The sequence below is a fragment of the Rana temporaria genome, chromosome 2 (genome assembly GCF_905171775.1).
Source record: "Rana temporaria chromosome 2, aRanTem1.1, whole genome shotgun sequence".
Taxonomy (NCBI): Eukaryota; Metazoa; Chordata; class Amphibia; order Anura; family Ranidae; genus Rana; species Rana temporaria.
Genome location: NC_053490.1, coordinates 112,981,569 through 113,001,774, shown reverse-complemented (window position 1 = coordinate 113,001,774; position 20,206 = coordinate 112,981,569). Strand labels below are relative to the sequence as shown.

At 42.3% G+C, this 20,206-nt stretch overlaps 1 protein-coding gene across 5 annotated transcripts in view; it reads left to right on the top strand.

Annotated features, from left to right (window-relative positions):
- HDAC7 (histone deacetylase 7) overlaps nt 1-20,206 on the top strand; it is a 459,678-nt gene that overhangs the window by 399,873 nt on the left and 39,599 nt on the right. For 4 of the 5 annotated variants that reach the window (XM_040340777.1, XM_040340780.1, XM_040340779.1 and 1 more), the window contains 7 exons: nt 965-1,074; nt 2,015-2,180; nt 4,539-4,732; nt 10,885-11,103; nt 12,817-13,036; nt 15,238-15,371; nt 16,442-16,562. In XM_040340777.1, the coding sequence (XP_040196711.1) occupies nt 965-1,074; nt 2,015-2,180; nt 4,539-4,732; nt 10,885-11,103; nt 12,817-13,036; nt 15,238-15,371; nt 16,442-16,562 (1,164 nt within the window). The remainder of the gene's footprint in view (nt 1-964; nt 1,075-2,014; nt 2,181-4,538; nt 4,733-10,884; nt 11,104-12,816; nt 13,037-15,237; nt 15,372-16,441; nt 16,563-20,206) is intronic. The other variant, XM_040340778.1, reaches the window with a different exon arrangement.

Sequence of the window (20,206 nt, the reverse complement as noted above, 5' to 3'; positions counted from 1 at the left end):
ATGTTTGCTGTGAGAACAGACAAACTTTCCGGGAACAATTGTTCGATGGAGCAAATGCGATCGTGTGTACACAAGTCCATCGGACTAAAGTACAAAGTACAAACACGCATGCTCAAAACCAATGCTTAAGATCAGACAACCATAGCAGAAGTTGCCCAAAGGGTGGCGGTAAAGAGCAGAAAAAACACGTAGTACTTCTATTTCGTCGCTACGTTCGTGTTTGCTTATCCTACCGTGTGTATGCATACCAAGTTCACGGACAACACCCTTCGGGGCAAGTCCGATCGTGTGTATGAGGCTTAAGCCTAATCTATCTAGCCCCGTAAAGAAGAGATTGCTATACTTGCCTGTTTTTGAAGTTCCGGTCCCACGCTGAGATGTCAGTGGCGGCTTCTCTGTGTAGACAGATGCAGGCGATGCCGCTGACAACGGAAGCCCCATAGAAAGTCTATGGGTGAAGTCACTTGATAGCCGACAATGGCTGTAAAATGCCTGTCTCCCTCTACACAGCAGCCGCCGCTGAAGATCAAACCGGATCGGCTTCAGAAAAGGATGAATAGTGATTTTGCTTTTACAGGTTTAGATAGATTAGGTTTAGAATGTGGCAGAGAGTAGGTTTAGCGTCAGTTAGATTATGGCTGAACTTCCACTTTAGGTGTTTTTTTTTTTTCAACCAGTGTTTTCTTTTGAATGGTTCTTTTTTCTAATCTGGTTAGACACTGTTGTGTTCAGGCCATTTCTTCATCCTGATGGGGAAATCCCATCATCCTCTCTGCTGCTGCTTTTTCTGACCCTGAATCATAAAGGCAATGGCAAACATGTGGACTTCTAACTGCCAGACAACCCTCATCTTGTCACAAGAACATACTGACAGAAATTATTGTACTCTATATACATGCAAACTCTGTAATAGCACATAACGTCATCATGCAGACTTTTTCAATCTGTTCTGTTTCCATTACAGACTCCTCTCCCAGCAGTAGCAGCACTCCAGTGTCCGGCTGCAGCTCACCCAATGACAGCCTGGCTGCTGAGAATGGAAGTTTGTCCTCCTTGCCTGGAGCTGCCTCAGAGGTAAGGACAGGATACATTTTTGGCTGGAGTAGGCTGCAGAATAAAATACAAAACTAGGAACCTGTTACATGAGGCTAGTAGAGACCGATGCCATTACCCTATTTAATGCCCCCACTACAGACCATATATACCAATGCATGCATAGCATGCGTTGATTTTTAACCAATGGATTTCCCCACAGACGATCTTTTTTTTTTTCTATCGTTTTTTTAACCATCAGATAATTTTAAAACAGGTTCTAAGTTTTTTCACCGATGGGAAAAAAACTGATGGGGCCCACACACGATCGGTTCGTCTGATGAAAACATCAGACCGTTTTCATCAGACGAACCGATCGTGTGTACGCGGCATAAGAGTAGGCTGCCCACCCCTCCTACCTCATGTAAGCAGACAGCAGCCATGCATAGAAATACTGCACTGGTCCCCAAATTGGGAAGCGCAGTGAACCCAATTACAGGCTAGTGGTACCTACTACATTTTTTACCTTTTTAGTCTAGGTTCACACGGAATGCGGCTTTGAAATCATGCAACTTCCCTTGAAATCACACAATTTCAAAGTGGCATGTCAGGGCAACTTCAGGTGAGACTTGGCTGACATCTATGTGACTTCATGCACAGATGTCTAAGCAAGTCGCACCTGAAATCGCCAAAAGTAGTCCAGGAACTAGTTTTTCAAAACGGTGCAGCACTACAAAGTAGGCCTTGCAACGATTTTGAACAGTTCCATTGCTGACAATAGCATGCGACTTTAATGTGATTTGACCCGTCAAATCGCATGACAAGTCACACCCATGTGAACGTGGGATAAATATGATGGATAACATTTTAGTAATTGCCTTGTCAGCGTTAAATGTCTTGGCACTACAGAATACTTACCACTTCAGAAATGCTTACGTGTTTATAATTTTATAATACCCACTGTAATCTGTTCCCACTTTAGGAGATGGAACGGAGGTCCATGCCAAGCCTGATACATCGAGTGTCACACCTGACACATCCCACTGTGTACATGCCAGGTATAGAAAGCCATGATGGTACGAATTCTCTGGCAACTCGTCTCCAACCTGTCATCATTCTAGAGCCTACGCATGCATCGATGGTTGCAGGTATGTCGTTTTGGTTAAAAAGTCGATGATTGCCACTTGCATACAGATGAGCTTATTTCTGAAGACCTCCCTGCTGTTGTCTACCTGTATCTCCCAAGCCACACTGCTGCCTGGCAGAAATGTTTGTCCGTATCAACCCATAAATCTTTTTGTGCCATTCTAAAATATCTTCTAACTGTAATGCCGCATACAGACGATCGGACATGCCGACAACAAAACCTTGTATTTTTTTTCCCCGATGGATGTTGGCTTAAACTTGTCTTGCATACACACGGTCACACAAATGTCGGAAATTCTGAACGTCAAGAACGCGGCAGGGCCCCCCTAGAGCAGAGAACCATGGGGGGGGGGGGGTTGGGGGGGCTGACGGAAAAAAAAAAGTGTGATCTAATCTCTCCTGATGCTAGATAATAACCGGGGGGGGTGGACCATCGGGGCCCCTTACTAATGCAAAAAAAAAGAAAAGGAGGGAGGGGCCCCGGCCGGGCCTGTAAGGGACCCTGGGGACCATTGGGCCCCTTACAGGTGTAATAGAAAAAAAAATGGGAGGGGGGCCAGCCGGGCCCCTGGGCACCATCGGGCTCCTTACAGGTGTAATGCCTGTACCCCCCTGATGGCGGACCTGGGAATGAAAACTGCTTGAAGAATCTAGTTCTAAAATTGAGTATAAGACCGGCCATAGACAGAGCACTTTTGCAGGAAAGAAAATGGCTTGACCCCCCCTCATCAACACAGCTAGTAGATGTTGGTTGCCGACAAGTTTCCCACATGCTAGCTATTATTTTGTTTAGTCTCACAAACTTGCAGACATTATTGGGTTGTTTTTTTCCAATGTGCTTATTATGCAAAATGGCAAACCCACCAATTTAATTAAAGGTACTCTGCTATTAGTGGTGCGCTGTAGCTGTGACAGTAATTAAACTGGAGTGTTGTACTTTGTAAGCCATTAGTTCATTTCCGATCGCTTGAGTTCACAGCACTTATCAGAGGGCTGGATAGAATTAACTGCAAGCGTTCCAAGTGTCTTTGGTAGATGGGAAATCCTCACAGGAGACTGTCAGAATTATTTAAAGGTGCAATTCATGCAGATAAATAAGACACACATGAATGCAGCATGGCACCCGCAGATCAGCTTCTGTTGTGAATATTCACAGCAGCAACGGCGCGCCCCCTACAGGCGCAAATGTCAAATACATGATTCTGTGCACAGCTGCCGCCCTGTAGCAATTAAACTACTATAGGGCGGACAGCAAGTGTTTAAGCCCTTATATATGTCCTTATACACCCAATGGCCCTAACTGCTTTGTATGGTAATACACCCCTTATACTGTATTAAAGGCTCCTTGTGGCAATGTACTTAAAGAGTAGCTCCACTTTTGATGAAAAAAAACATTTCCCCTTTGTTGTTCTGAAGAAATAGTTGTTTGTCTGTGTCCATATGCAGCGTTAATGGTAATGGGAGTGATTTCATAATTATCAATCAGCTGCTGCACTTGTAAGATTCTAATGAGGATTCTAAAGGGTCTGCATCCCTTTAGATGTGATTTTCCTTTTGGGAGTATCTCAATAAAAATGAAATTTTTGTTGCACGGGATTTCAAAATGATTTGGGGAAAATCTGGGAAAATCAGTAAGCCAATCACACAGACAGGAAATGAAATTTCTGGGGGAACTTTTGTACATCTGTGTACAGAACGCCTCCAGGTAGCCATATTGCAATGCATTTTCAGAAAATGACAGCACTGCAGATTGAAAAGGAAAGGGCATTTTTAATAACATTCATTTGCATATACTGTATATGACTTCTGTCGCAATTGTATATGCTGTATTGTATTGTATTCCTGTGCGTTTCCCACACTGCATTGTAATCATATGGCGTCCTTGCATTTTGCTGCAGATGTCAGTGTTATCTTAAAGACACCCTGCAACAGATCGCAAAATGTATTGGGATTGCCAGAATCGCATTGCATAGGTGTGAACACCCATGGGATGTGATACAGGTGCGAGGGAAAAAAGGGTCCTGCGCCATTTTGGTGTGAATGCTATGTGATTTCACCCATACAAAATGTGTGTCTGAAATCGCACTGCATAGAGATCGCATGTGATGTGCACAGGAATGCGGTGCAAATCACATGCGGTGTCTGCATTGCACAAGTGTGAACCTAGGCTCAAAGATTCCCGGTCTCAGAACTGATTTATCCACCTGGCAGTGAGCACTCATGATAAATTATTTTGGTTAGCAATTTTCTGGTTATAAAATGTCTTTACTGCCACCTTGTGGTATAAGTGAATATCACATTTCCAGATTATAAAAGGAATTTTAATATAGATTTATCTCTTCTTTCTCTTTCTTTTCAAGGCTTGAGTTCTGTTCCACTGCAGTTCACCCATCCCCTTATCAACCCTGACCATTTGTCAGCTACTGGGCACCACAAAGCCTTAAGTCGGACCCGCTCTGAGCCTCTTCCTCAAAATTCTAAAACACTCCAACAGCAACTACTCCTCCAGCAGCAATATGCAGCACTTCCTGATTATTTGAAACGGGCAAATAAGGTAAGCACAGGATACGATAGTAGCTACCCAGTGGGCCGGCTTTTCACAAAGTAGCAAAAGTATCTATATTAGCTAATATAGCTGTATTAGTTAACCCCCCTGGCGGTATTCCCGAGTCTGACTCAGGGTTACATTTTTGTGCTGCGATCGGGCTCGCCTCGCTGAATCCACAGGCTTGGTTTACTTACCTTGTTCCTGGATCCAGCGATGCCACCGCGCTGTGTGAGCGAGCGGGTCCTCGCTCGATTCACACAGTGCCTCTGTGTGCCGCCGATCTCCGTTCCCTGCGACGTTACGACGCACAGGAGCGGAGAACGGCGATAAATTCAAAAAGGTAAACAAACACCTTACATACAGTCTTATAGATTACAATACTGTATGTAAAAAATACACACCCCCTTGTCCCTAGTGGTCTGCCCAGTGCCCTACATGTTCTTTAACCAGTTCCCGACCCCCGCATGTACATATACGTCCACAATATGGCACGTACAGGCACATGGGCGTACACGTACGTCCTCGCCTATTAGCGGGTGGGGGGTCCGATCGAGACCCCCCCGCTACATGCGGAGGTCGGGTCCGCTCGGGGAGCGATCCGGGACCACGGCGCGGCTATTTGTTTATAGCCGCTCCGTCGCGATCGCTCCCCGGAGCTGAAGAACGGGGAGAGCCGTGTGTAAACACGGCTTCCCCGTCCTTCACTATGGCGGCGCATCGATCGCGTCATTCCCTTTATAGGGAAGACACGATCGATGACGTCATTCCTACAGCCACACCCCCAAACAGTTGTAAACACATACTAGGTGCACCCTAACTCCTACAGCGCCGCCTGTGGTTAACTCCCAAACTGCAACTGTCATTTTCACAATAAAGAATGCAATTTAAATGCATTTTTTGCTGTGAAAATGACAATGGTCCCAAAAATGTGTCAAAATTGTCCGAAGTGTCCGCCATAATGTCGCAGTCACGAAAAAAAATTGCTGATCGCCGCCATTAGTAGTAAAAAAAAAATAAAAAATAAAAATGCAATAAAACTATCCCCTATTTTGTAAACACTATAAATTTTGCGCAAACCAATCGATAAACGCTTATTGCGATTTTTTTTACTAAAAATAGGTAGAAGAATACGTATCGGCCTAAACTGAGGAAAAAAAATGTTTTTATATATGTTTTTGGGGGATATTTATTACAGCAAAAAGTAAAAAATATTGCTTTTTTTTCAAAATTGTCGCTCTATTTTTGTTTATAGCGCAAAAACTAAAAACCGCAGATGTGATCAAATACCACCAAAAGAAAGCTCTATTTGTGGGGAAAAAAGGACGCCAATTTTGTTTGGGAGCCACGTCGCACGACCGCGCAATTGTCTGTTAAAGCGACGCAGTCCCGAACTGTAAAAACACCTTGGGTCTTTAGGCTGCATATTGGTCCGGGGCTTAAGTGGTTAATATAATATTTTTTTTATTTCTGCCTGCAAACTGTAGATTGTCCATAGCAACCAAAAGTGTCCCTTTATGTCAAAAATGGTTTTAGAGCAGCTAGAAAACAGCGATAATAAATTATAATCACTTTCAGAATTGAGCGATAGCGATTTGTGGGGAAATTCGTCATAAAAAAATAAAAGTAATGACAGCGCCAATTCTGCAACTGAGCAAATTTCATTGATTTTGAGTTGATTACAATTTTGAATAATTTTTATTATAATTATATTATTATTTGTTATAATTATTTATTATATTATAATTTATAATTTTGTTTTTAAAAAAATGTCATACCCAGGATGCCTACTAGACTCTTGTTTGGTCAGATTTAAGTCAGTTATTCCTAAAAATTACAGGCCTACAGTATAAAAACGTCAAATTTCCTTGCAAATAATGGTACCGCTTTCAGCACCTTTTTTCTGAAATAATCATACCGCCAGGGAGGTTAAAGTGTATGTATAACTGGAACTTTTTTTTTAGTTTTGAACAGAATAGAAGTTTTAAAAACACTGTTATGGCAATTTCTTTTTTTTTTTTTTGTCTGTCTTCTTGGGGGGATTTCCCTTCACTCCCTGTCCTGGAGATACAAGTGAGAGGAAATCTCACAACACGGGAAATTCCTCCTATACCAGTAATGGCGAACCTTGGCACCCCAGATGTTTTGGTACTACATTTCCCATGATGCTCATGCACTCTGCAGTGTAGCTGAGCATCATGGGAAATGTAGTTCCGAAACATCTGGGGTGCCAAGGTTCGCCATCACTGTCCTATACTGTTGTCACCAGAACATTTGTATACATTGAAAGGCAAATCCACTACTTGTTCTGCTGACAACTAGGCAATTTGATGGAGAGTCTACTCAAAACTGAAAAAAATGTCTTCACATACACTTTAATGGTCCAGACATCTATTTAAGACATGGACCCCACATTGCTGCATGTTGGAATGCAGTCACATTTGTTTTTTGTTTTTTATGTTTGTCTTTTCCTGGAAATGTCCCATTGTTGGAATATTCAGCTTTGTCATGTTGTCCCAATACAGGAAACCTCAGAAGCTAATTATCCAGTACTTCCTGTGTGGCTCTATCTGGCAGGGCTGTTAGTCATCAGCTTTCATTTTACAAAGCACCCTACTGTATATCAGTGCAAAACAATCTCTACTGATATGGAAGGGAAAGATTTATGATATTGCAGCTTGAGTCATAAATGGTCCTCCTCTGCTGCTCATAAATAACACTGCGCCAAGACAAAGAGCCCTAACCACGTTTGTGTCTAAATGTGTTTTTAAAGGGTCAGTTTGCTCAAAAGTGGTATTGTAGTTCTAAATGGAGCCGGGTTTCTTCTATGTTTTTCATACTCTTGACAGCACGATCTCCCTGCTGTAATACTAAACTCTGTTCCCTTACACCTGGGAGTTTCTGGTGTTCATAAGCAAATATCTGACCCAGTTACAAAAAATAATGATCTCACCGATAAAGTTCATGAGAGCTAATGATGAAATTGTCAGTGGTATAACTCTTTCTAGTACCTTATATACTAAAAACTAAAATATCTATTTTGGGTGATACTTAATATGTACCTCCTCTATATTCCAGTACCTTATGGATAATGTATAAATGGAATCAGTGACATGATTATTATTATACAGGATTTATATAGTGCCAACCATTTGTGCAGCGCTTTACAATATTAAGGGGGATGATACAATTACAATACAGTTCAATATATAATAAATAGGAGGGCCCTGCTCATGGAGCTACCAATCTAAATCTAAATTGTAGTCATTTTCACAAAGATTTACCAAGAACTCTTTAAAAGGGATTGTAAAGGTAAAAAAAAAAATTCACTTCCTGTTCTTCTCTCTGGAACTCCACACAGTAATGTAACACTTTCTCCCTGGTGTGGAGAAAGCCTCTTGAGGGGGGGGGGGGCGAGCAGGAGGGTCAGGACACTCTCTACTTTGCAGATAGAGAAGGGAGCTGTGTGTTAGTGGGCGTCCTGACACTCCTGCTCGCCCCCTCAAGAGGCTTTCTCCACGCCAGGAGAAAGCCTCGCATTACTGTGTGTAGTTACAGACAGAAGAACAGGAAGTGAGCATTTCTCAGAAGAAATAAGGACATTTAAAAGCAAAATGGAAGGATGAGGTAAGTGGAGGAGGACTGCACTAAGGTAAAGGAAGCTATTTAGGGAAAAAATTGTTTTCCTTTACAACCCCTTTAAGGATAATGCTGAAATTCCTGCTAAAGTTGATTTAAAATTGCAGCCGGTACAAACAATGAAAACATTTTTATGCTATAACATTTTGCGAGGTCTGTGGTTTTCTAGTCCTTGTTTAATACTGTGAGGTTAGCAAGGTGGAAGAAAAAACTCCAGAGAATAGTTTTACACATAAGTGACAGTTCCTTTTAATGGTACTGATAAAGCGCTAGTAACATTTATGGAGAAATAACCCAAAATGCACAACATTGAAGCCTTTCACACGGGGCGGATCAGTTATCCGCTGACACCCGCAATCACATAGGGACCAATGTATGTCCCTTTTTCATCCGCAAACAGATGGATGAAAAAGCGGACATACGGTCCGCACATGTGAAAGGGGCCATAGGTCCACTGTATGCAGATTAACATGCAAAATATACATTTTTAACCACATCTTGCCCCAGCCATTGTCATTGTATATACAGTAATTCAGTATTATTGTAAATGGCTTGTACGTTGAATACACCCTATATTCTAGATATGAGACACCTTTCACACTGGAGGCGTTTTTCAGGCGCTTTAGCGCTAATAATAGCACATGTAAAGCGCCTGAAAAAAGCCTCATCTGCTTTCACACTGGGGCACTGTGCTGGCAGGGCTTCAAAAAAAGGCCTGCCAGCAGCTTCTTTGCAGCGCTTTAGGAGTGGTAAATGCACCGCTCCTAAAGCGCCCCTGCCCATTGAAATCAACAGGAAGCGCCGCCGAACCGCCGACAAAGCGCCACTGCAGCTTTCAGTGTTAAAGCACTCTAAAGATTTTCAACTTCCAATAGTCTGTACACCAGCCGATGGCGCTTCTTCTACGTACAGTTACTGGTATGGACACGTTGGGCTTCTTTTTTTTATAAATGTTCCATAAGAACTGCAAGACTACCCCCACACTACTTTCAGTTTAAGCCATATAAACATGGGGCAAAAAACTTGTCTGAAAGCGATTGATTCGGCAGTTACCAGCCAACGTTTGGCCCGTGTGTACAGCTCCTTGTCCATCAAAAGCCAGTCAAACAAGCATGCTGGAAAAAAAGCATCTGATCATCGCTCGCAGACATTGGCAGGTCCCCCTGTCAGAACACAATAGCCCAGTGGAGAGATCGCCGGAGCTAACATGGGATGCATTAGTACAGTGATCTGTAAGCTAATGCCCTGTACACACGATAGGTCAATCCGATAAAAACGGTCTGATGGATTTTTCCATCAGTTATCCGATGAAGCTGACTGATGGTCAGTCGTGCCTACACACCATCGGTTAAAAAAACGATCGTGTCAGAACGCGGTGACGTAAACCACGTACAACGGCACTATAAAGGGGAAGTTCAAATCCAATGGCGCCACCCTTGGGGCTGCTTTAGCTGATTTTGTGTTAGTAAAAGACGATTCGCGCTTTTCTGTCTATTACAGCGTGATGAATGTGCTAGCTCCATAACGAACACTAGTTTTACCAGAACGAGCGCTCCCGTCCCCTAATTTAGTCTGAGCATGCGTTGATTTTTAACCGATGGACGTGCCTACTAACGATTCTTTTTTTTCTATCGGTTAGGAATCCATCAGATAATTTTAAAACAAGTTCCATTTTTTTTAACCGATGGATAAATAACCGATGAGGCCCACACACGATCGGTTTGGTCTGATAAAAACGGTCCATCAGACCGTTCTCATCAGACAAACTGATCGTGTGTACGCGGCATTATTTTCGTTCAGCATGCTGGATTGAATAAAAAAGACTTCCCATGTATACCCAGCATAAGCCTTTATTGTTGAATTTACCTTTGTGCTCTCAATTTCCTCCATTCTCTTCCAATATTATTGAAGTGACTCTTCTTATTTCTGTGCTTCATCAATGGGAGGGCTAAGATGTCCCAACCACAAAACTCATCTTCTTCCAACCTACTTTAATTATGAAATGCAACCATGGAGAAATACAGAATAAGTCACCGTATGGTAAATACCACAGGGCTACATATTTCATGGATGCAGTGTCTTCATTGGAGAATGCAGTCCCTGTGTAATATCCAGCTTCAAAGTCGATAGTATTCTATACAATTCTCAATTAAAATCATTGAAACAGAAAAACTACTTGGCTAGGCTGTCGTTTTTCTTCTATAGTTGTGAAAATGAAAAGGCAATCTCTTGCCATTGATCTTCCATTGAAAAGCAACATAACATGAACTGAGGGCCACACTGACCTGCTTGATGAAAATGAGTAAAGAAAAGCCAAAGCAACCAGTTTAGATTCTTTGTGTCAGTGCAGATTTGGATAAAGATGTTTAGGACGTCAATGATTACTATTTTAAAAACACAGCAGTTTTCCAGTGGTTTAGGTCAGGCGCTCAGGGATTCAATGATGGCTAGCTTGTACATTGATTATACTTTAATGTGTCAGTTTGGAAGGACTCTAATAACCATTTACTAAACCTTTATAGGCTTTTACAAATGTCTCATTACTACAACGCACACAGAAAACCAGTGAAAGGCCGAGACTGAGCCAGATTCCATCAGAGGAGATGGATGACAGCAGCCCAGCAAATGAACGAGCTGGTGAACTGGGAGTAAACCCAGCTAGAGGTCGAACAGAAGCCTTACGTGGTGTACAAGACATGCAAAGTGGCGGCCAACCAGTAATCCAGCATTTTGTTCCTCAGGTACTGCTCTCTATCTGTATGCAAATGCCTTGAGAGCAGCACTGTGTACCCAACTGGAGTATAGAAGAATGTTTTCATGGAATAGTGTTAGCAGAGACATATTGGGGTTGATTTACTTAGGCTAGGTTCACACGTGTCTGGCTGGGGTTTTCAATCTGGAGTCCAGTGCTGTTTTGTTCACTGATTTTGGGTAAACCGGACCCAAAATCATACAGGACCCTTTTCAGAAACGGCCCCCCTGACATGTGTGATCCTGCTTCATTAAAAACAAGCCAGCCTGATTCACATATTATGCAAATTGGATAGTGTATAAAACTCTCCAGTTTTAGTAAATCAACCCCATTGTTTCAGCCTTGTAAAGGAATCTTCACGTTATCTTTTTTAGATTTGCTGGGGCAGCTTGTAAAAAAACTTGGTTGTGTTTAGCAATAGCAGAATTCATAGTAATATTGCTATAATTTAACATTTTAATTGCTGATGAAGTATTAGTTTCATGCAGAAAATCTGCATAAAACTAATAAAGGTACCAAATACAGATTCTAGATATACATTACTAGTTTGACTCTAGGAGTTTTACTAAAATTCTGGGGCATACAGGAGCTGATTGGCTACCATGCACGGCTGCACCAGATTTTAACTTTAGCTTTTTCAATTAAAGTGTTAACCCCCAAAAATATATACAGATCCTGGTCCCTTAAAGCAGATTTCACGCTTGTGCCATGTAATCTGCCCCCCCCTCTAAAAAGAAACTGAACCTGCCACTTCCCGTATGCCCTCTCTAAACAGACCACAAAAATCAGGGCTGCCCTGCCTTGATCACCATGGTCAAAGTATGTCATACGTATCTGTCCCCTCTGCTATCCTCCCCCCCCCCCCCTGCCTGTCATCTCCCTCTGTGTCTGTCTCTACCCCCCAGTAGTTTAAAAAAGAGTGTTGTAAATATCTACTTAGAGCCGCCGTCTTCAGGCCTGCCATGTGTCTCGCGGATGCTTTAAAGCTCCGATACAGAGCTTCTGCGGAGGAGACGATTGGCCACGTGATCTCCCCGTCTGACATCAGAGGGAGATCACGACCCCTCCCATCAAAGCAATCCATTGGAGCTGTAAAGCGCCCGCGAGGGATGTGACCGGCCAGAAGACAGCTGAAATTAGGTATTTAGAACACTCGGTTTTTAAAACTACTGACATAGTGTGCCATGCCAGTCTCTAATAGAGGTGCTAGCATAGTTTTATATAGATGGGTTAACAAACCCTTTAAGCTTTGACAATAAAACCTGGAAGCTGATTGGTTTCTATGCAGAGCTGCACCAGAAGGGTCTCCCCTTAAGGGTCTATTTATAAAAACAAATGCTGCTCATTTGCCTTAACGTTGCAAAGCTGTCACAAATAATCCCCATAATCTGTGTAATGTGTTTATTTCCTATGATTGATGTGATATGATGTCAGCTTCATCTACCGGCTATAATGCAGTATTTTCTTGAAATACCTAAATCAGGAATATACTTCATTATGGCCACTAGATGGAGCTGTAAATCAAACTACAGAGAATATTTGTGATGGTTCTGAAAATGCTTGAGACAAGTGCACAGCAGATTTTTTATTTTATAAATTGACACTTAAGTGTCCATAACCTGTAACTAATCTTTTGCTGATCTGGCAAAGTTTTTTTGGTTCTTGATCTAGCCGTATGTGACTATCTTTGTTTTCCTTTCAGGCTTACATGTGGGATCCAAACCATCTTCGCGCACAACAGCACATGAAAAGACCTCAGCAACTGGACACTTTAATGATCCCTCTTATGCCTCAAACACATCGTCCTCTTACAAGAGCAAAGTCCTCTCCAGCTTCAGCTTCTATCCCTACTCAAGATCCTTCCTCCAAAACCATTACACTCACATTGCCAGAACAGCCTGAGAAGATACGCTTCACCACAGGTAATGATCACACAGCAAAAGCAACATTGTGTGACCTATATGAACTATGTCAGACAGGGAATCACCCCACTGCAACCTATCAAAATTATGTTTTCTGTATTCAACCATCATTTTCCAGTGTGGGTTTAAATCCGAATGGGTATGATATGGCAATAAAGACCGACAAAGTTATTTCTGAAGATACCATCTTATGGAGTAAGGCCCACCAAGGACTTAATAGACCGTGCAAAAACAGGGGTGGGCTTTATGCCACAGCAGACAACAGCCACCACTTGTGTCACAGAAGAAGAATCCATGACAGCCATACAAAAATCAAGCCATAATTGCTTAAAGGGGTTGCAAACCCTGACGTGTTTTCACCTTAATGCATTCTATGCATTAAGTTGAAAAACTTTTTGTGCTGCACAGCCCCCCTCCCAGACTCCCCTTTTTCTTACCTGAGCCCGATCATTCCAGCGACAGGGAGGAGCACAGCAGCTCCAACTGCTGTCCTCATTGGATAGATTGATAGCAGCAGGAGCCATTGGATTCCGCTGCTGTCAATCAAACCCAGTGATACGGGAGCCAGGGGGTGGGGCCGAGTCCTGCTGTCAATTGATGCAGCAGGACTTAGGATCGCGTCGGCATGAATGCACCAATGGAAATTGGCTCTCCATGGGGGCACTCGAGTAGAGGAGGAGCCAGGAGCTTCGCAGGGGGACCCCAGAAAAGGAAGATCGGTGCCACTCTGTGCAAAACCCTTGCACAGAGCAGGAAAGTATGATGCCCCGTACACACGTCCGAGAAACTCGACAGGCAAAACACATCGTTTTGCTCGTCGAGTTCCTTGTGAAGCCGCCGAAGCTCTCGGCGAGCCAAATTTTACCATTGACCAACGAGGAAATAGAGAACATCTTCTCTATTTGGCTCGATGAGTTCCTCGGCGGGTTTCTCGGCGAAAAGTGTACAGACGACCGGTTTTCTCGGCAGAATATGTCTCGCATCGAGTTTCTTGCTGAATTCTGCCGTGTGTACGGGGCCTAACGTTTGTTTTAACTGAGATGACATCACTCACTTGCATGCGCAGGATTTCATTCAACTCGACATTGCCGAAATTGTGCACTGATTGGCGCGTTAGCAGCTCAGTGTACGGTGCAGACAGGCAGGTAGGAAACTTTGATGCAGAAGGGGACTTGGTATGTCTCTTCTGCAATATAAATCCTGTCTGCAATTTTTATTTATTTTTTCTACTAAAGTTCCACTTTAATGGTAAGATATCTATTTGGATATTTTGTAGATGACACAAGTTTCCTTTTACCACTTACCGTGCATTTGGAACTCAAAACTGTTTGCGCTCGTTTCTGCCATGTCTAACTGGTAAATGGGAATCTAGCTTTTTGTAGAATGAGTTTAGCAGAGGGAAATCTTTGGGGAAATACTGTATGATAGAGGAGAAGGGCACAGGGTTGATTTACTAAAGCAGAAGCTCGTGTTGACTTTTTGCAAAGTGAATCATTCCTTCACAATGGAATGTTCACTTATATTAGGGATTGTGGTGAAAATTCACTTTGCAAAGAATCTCCAATCACATGCAAGGACCTTTTCGGGCCCTTTCCCTATATTTTCAGAACTCTGACATTTTAGACCTATTTTTACTTTAAAGCAGTGAACATGGTGAGCTTGTGATACTTATGACTAGTAGAGGGGGATTGTTTAAAAAAAAAAAAGAAAAAAAAAAGCTGCATGCTTATAGTAAACTTTACAAGATAATGTGTATTGCTCAAGGGAAGTGGCTCATCATAGGCTCCACTGCAAAATCCTGGCTGCTGGACCTGTTTGTTGGCTCTTTAGGGCTCATTCACATGGGCTTTTGGGACATATGTCCTTTTTTTGGTGCCTGGGAGCCATAGGTGTTACAGTCGCCTGTACAAATTAATTGTAAGATATGACTGTACACGAGTATACACATCTCCAAGGTATAGCATAATACGTATATGATGTACACACACCATGGATGCAGCATATGCTGCTTTGTAACAACCAAGTAAATACGTTTTGTTTGTTACGCATTGCTTCTCTGTTCTAGCGATTCAGTTTGATTGGCTTGATATATCCCCCAGTGTATCTATATTTATATATCTGTCAGTAAAGCTGAAAATCACAGCTGTAATAGCGGGATGCTAGGCCACGGAATATGCAGTAAACTTTATTTCCCTCTATAGGAATTGTTTACGACTCTGTGATGTTAAAGCACCAGTGTACCTGTGGGGACAACAGCAACCACCCAGAGCATGCTGGGAGAATCCAAAGCATCTGGTCCCGCTTGCAAGAAAGAGGACTGCGAAATCATTGTGAAGTAAGTTCATCCATCTCATACTTTGCAGGGGTGGGTATATAAATAAAGTTTTCCAATTGATATCACCTGTGAATATATATACTGACAAATAAACACTTTGATCATTATTCATTTCCATTCTCTTCTTTACAAAGCTTTGACTTTGCTGAAAGCTTGTATACAAATAGCAGAGTTGTGCCCATCCACCAGAATAACGGAAGCTCTAAATTGGATGTGTGCAAAGCCTGTTGGTTGTAACTGATGGAGGCTTTCAGAATCTGTTTTGGACTTCTTCAGATTGTAATATTTGTAGCGCTCACAAAATCTGGGAGTCTTCATACCTACTATTGGAATTTCCCTACTCTCTCCGATAGTGGTACTATAGAAAGGTGCACTCAGGGCTGTATGCATTTCTGTACTGTTAAGCCCTGTACACACGATTGGTCCATCCGATGAGAACCCACCGATGGACCGTTTTCATCGGTTAACAGATGAAGCTGACTGATGGTCCGTCACGCCTACACACCATCGGTTAAAAAACTTGATTGTGTCAGAACACAGTGACGTAAAACACAACGACGTGCTGAAAAAAACGAAGTTCAATGCTTCTAATCATGCGTCGACTTGATTCTGAGCATGCGTGGATTTTTAATCGATGGTTGTGCCTACTTATGATCGTTTTTTTCCCATCGGTTAGGAATCCATCGGTTAAATTTAAAACAAGTTGGCTTTTTTTAACCGATGGTTAAATAACCGATGGCGCCCACACATGATCGGTTTGGACCGATCACAACGGTCCATCAGACCATTCTCATCGGTTTAACCGATCGTGTGTACGCGGCCTTACTGTTATAGAGTATCTAGAGCAGCCTTTCTCAACCTTTTAACAAGGTATAACCCTTGAAATAACTTCCCAGGCTCAGGGAACGCCTGCTAATACTTGTATGTACAGCTCACGGTACATTAGTGTGATGGTCAGTGTGAGGAAGGCTCCTTACGTTTGTGGTCATTGGGATGAATCCCTCTCTTAAAGTAGGATTCCAGCCTAAACCTAACAAGTCTTAAAATTGCCCCCTCTGTGTATTTTGCAGTGCATTCGTGGCAGAAAGGCATCCTTGGAAGAGCTGCAGTCAGTACATACAGAGACGCACGTCCTCCTCTATGGCACCAATCCTCACAATAGGCTCAAACTGGACAATCGCAAACTCGCAGGTATGTGACCCTTTCCAAAAATACAGAACTCCACACAGAGGAGACACATTTGTCTGTCATAGGTATGCAAAGTCAACAGCTGTTAACGTGTCTGGCTTTTTTTTTTTTTTTCTTGTGCACTGGGTGAACATTGAACACATGTCTGGGCTTATACCAGGAAACAAAGCCTGCATTTGGAAGTGTTCTATTTTTGTGTGTTCAGACACAAACTATCCATTACCAGCACTACAGAGAATCCTCACTTGTGTATGGGAATGTGATTTGTAATGTAAAACCTTTAGGGTCTAGATCAGGGATATGCAATTAGCCGACAGCTGTTGCAGAACTACAATTCCCACGAGGCATAGCAAGACTCTGACAGCCATAAGCATGACACCCACAGGCAGAGGCATGATGGGACTTGTAGTTTTGCAACAGCTGGAGGGCCGCTTATTGCATATCCCTGGTCTAAAATAAATAAATAGTGCTTCACTGTGTGATAGGGTAGATGAATGAAAGAAAGGACAGTTACTATAACTGATATGTGAACATCAAAAAATATTAATCGCTGATCTAGGTGATACAAATGACATCCAATCAAAAATACAAACATACAGAGTGCTCAGTGATAATAAAGCATGCACTGCTATATAGTAGCAAACCTAAAGCAACACACATGAATGATAATAAGAAATCGCATCAGTGTCCATGCAGAAAAACAGCAAAAACCAAAGCTGTTTAAAAGATCAAAATATCAAAGAAACAATCAACAATAAAGTGCTGGCGCTTATGCCGAAATATTCAGCGTGAAGGTGGTGCAGAGAAGGAATTCCAATATTCTTTTGAAGTTTTAGTGAGGGTGTCCCCTTACCATACTGCTGTAAGGGAACAGCATGTATATTATAGCCAACGGTGTTCCAGTCGTTTCAGAATATAGTGTGTCCCAGTGAACTGTAATCTTTCTCTGTGGATAAAGTCCCCCTCAGGAGTCACGTCCAATGGACAACAATGACCCTCACCCAGGGAGGTAAAAAGCGCCAATAGTGCAGTATCGTTTAAAAGTTTTTAATAATAAAAAAAGGCATACATTATGGTACTCGCATGAATGCAATAAAAAAAGGGAATAAAAACAAGTGGCGAGTTCGCAAACGTCACCTCTGGTACCTCTTAGTGGACTCTGGACTCTTACGCGTATTCGTCACGAATACGCGTAAGAGTCCACTAAGAGGTACCGGAGGTGACGCTTGCATCCAAGATTCGAACCATCTATGGCTGGCCGAACAAAAGAGGATTACATGCCCTGACTACATAACCTAACCTACTACATACATTTGCTAGTATTCTACCTACATGTATCCATAAAACATACAAAGTCACCATGTAGACGATATAGGAAGCATCTGAAAATGAAATCTGCCCTCCTCGGTGCAGACCCCTGAGCATTCATGTCAGGGTACCAGTATTATTATTATTATACAGGATTTATATAGCGCCAACTTATGTATTTGAATATCTTTATGGAACAAGGATTTACCCAGTAGAAGATGACCTGTACAGCTATCACATAGGTTTTTTTTTTTACTAAAGGCAAATCCACTTTGCACTACAAGTGGAAAGTGCACTTGAAATTGCACTGAAAGTGCACTTGGAAGTGCAGTTGCTGTAGATCCGAGGGGAACATGCAAGGAAAATAAAAAAACAGTATTTTAGCTTGCACATGATTGGATGATAAAATCAGCAGAGCTTCCCCTCATTTCAGATTTACCCCTCAGATTTACAGCGACTGCACTTTCAGTGCAATTTGAAGTGCACTTTTCACTTGTAGTGCAAAGTGAATTTGCCTTTCATAAATAACACCCAATGTGTATATACAATGGGGAGAATTGTAATGGCTTGGCTCTTGGAGAGCCAGAAACATTTCTCCATTGTATAAGTTAACAAAGCATTTAAGACCTCTCTTCTTATGTGCAACCTGAGTCTTGTTCAGCAAACCCGACACACTTAACCCCCATATTTAACACATAAATTGGAACTACGCTGCATCTGAGCACCACAAACCAAGAACATTTAATTCATGTTACATATTCAAAGCAAACTCCCCCATCAATCCATATCTCCATGCGTTGGTTTGCTAAGAAATCACTTTGAAAAACGCTCCCTAGCTTTTTTGGCCACGGCCATCTTGAGTAAGGGCAGATGATTCGTGTAGCATTTTCTCCCTGGAATCCGGCTGCCCTTAGCTCAGGCATGACACAGGAGGGTGTGCTTAGTTGAGAAACCCCTTCCTGAAGACTCCTGGGATGTATGAAACCATTTGCCTAGGCCTGGAAACTAGAACTTAAGAAAAGTAAACGTGATATCATTTTCCATTTACTAATAAAGTTTGCTTTAAGAGAGTTAATGACACTTTGCCTTGTCTTGCTGCTTGTTCACGACAATATTTCCCAATTGGGGGTCAACACAGTATGGATCAATACCAGCTATTTACGCCATTCTTTACCGTAGATATCAAAAAATATGTTTTTCCTGCTGTCTGATGCATATATCTCATGACATGTCCACTGTAATATAGTTACTGGCTATCACATCCTCAGCCTATTCACATCAGATCATGCCACGTTTCTGTAATTATATGGGTTTCGGAGCTTTAAGAAAACTTGCATTTTCAAAGCTTTATCTAGCTTGAGGCCCAGCAGCTGGCCAAACCTAAGAAAGGAGATTGATGTTCACTCATTTGATATTCATCAGGAACTTCTGGAGTACTTGCATGGATGTCTAGTGAAGAGTGATTGCTTTAGAAATGTTATGGTACATAATATGATTTGTTGGGTTCTTCTAATTGTTTTGTGACCCTAGAAGTGGGTGCTCAATGCACTGTGTGATTTGTAAATGGGAAATCACATTGCAATGTATTGGTGACGTCATAGTGAAAATATAAACAGTGTGATCCGGTGGGGAAAAAACAAGGAACTGCATCAATGCCGCCTTATACAAACTGATGACCTGCTGAGAAGAAAAACAAGAGTCCAGACTGTGGGGAAAGAAAACACTGAAGAGGAAGTACTCCCTGTTCTCTCTGGATGTCATAGACTCGAACACACAAAGTGAGGACCTATATAGACCTGAACAAAAATACACATCATGGACGTGTCACTCTTTTTATATAGAAATTATTATTTTTATCTGCAGCACTTTAAAAAAAAAGATCTGTTTGCATTAGGCTTGTGGCAGCTTGGAGTTCAGTGTCCTGAACACTGGTATATTTTGCTATGTCTGTACTGATATATTCATTGGATAAATATGGCTAGAGCTACAAATCTACCAGCATGTTTTTGGACTGTGGGGAGAAAGCACATCATCTGCAGAAAACCTATACAAACCGAGCGTGGGAATCCAGAACACCTGCACTGCAAGGCAATAATGCTAACTGCCTATTTCATCCATGGAAAACATTGCAGGTTCACTGGAAATGTCTCTAAGTATGCTTTCACATTGGGGAGTGGGGGTGCGGTGACGGTATAGCCGCGCTATTTGTAGCGCCGCTATACCGTCGTATTTACCGCGATATTCGGGGCGCTAGCAACGCGGTTTTAACCCCCGCTAGCGTCCGAAAAAGGGTTAATACCGCCCGCAATGCGCTTCTGCAGAGGCGCATTGCGGGCAGT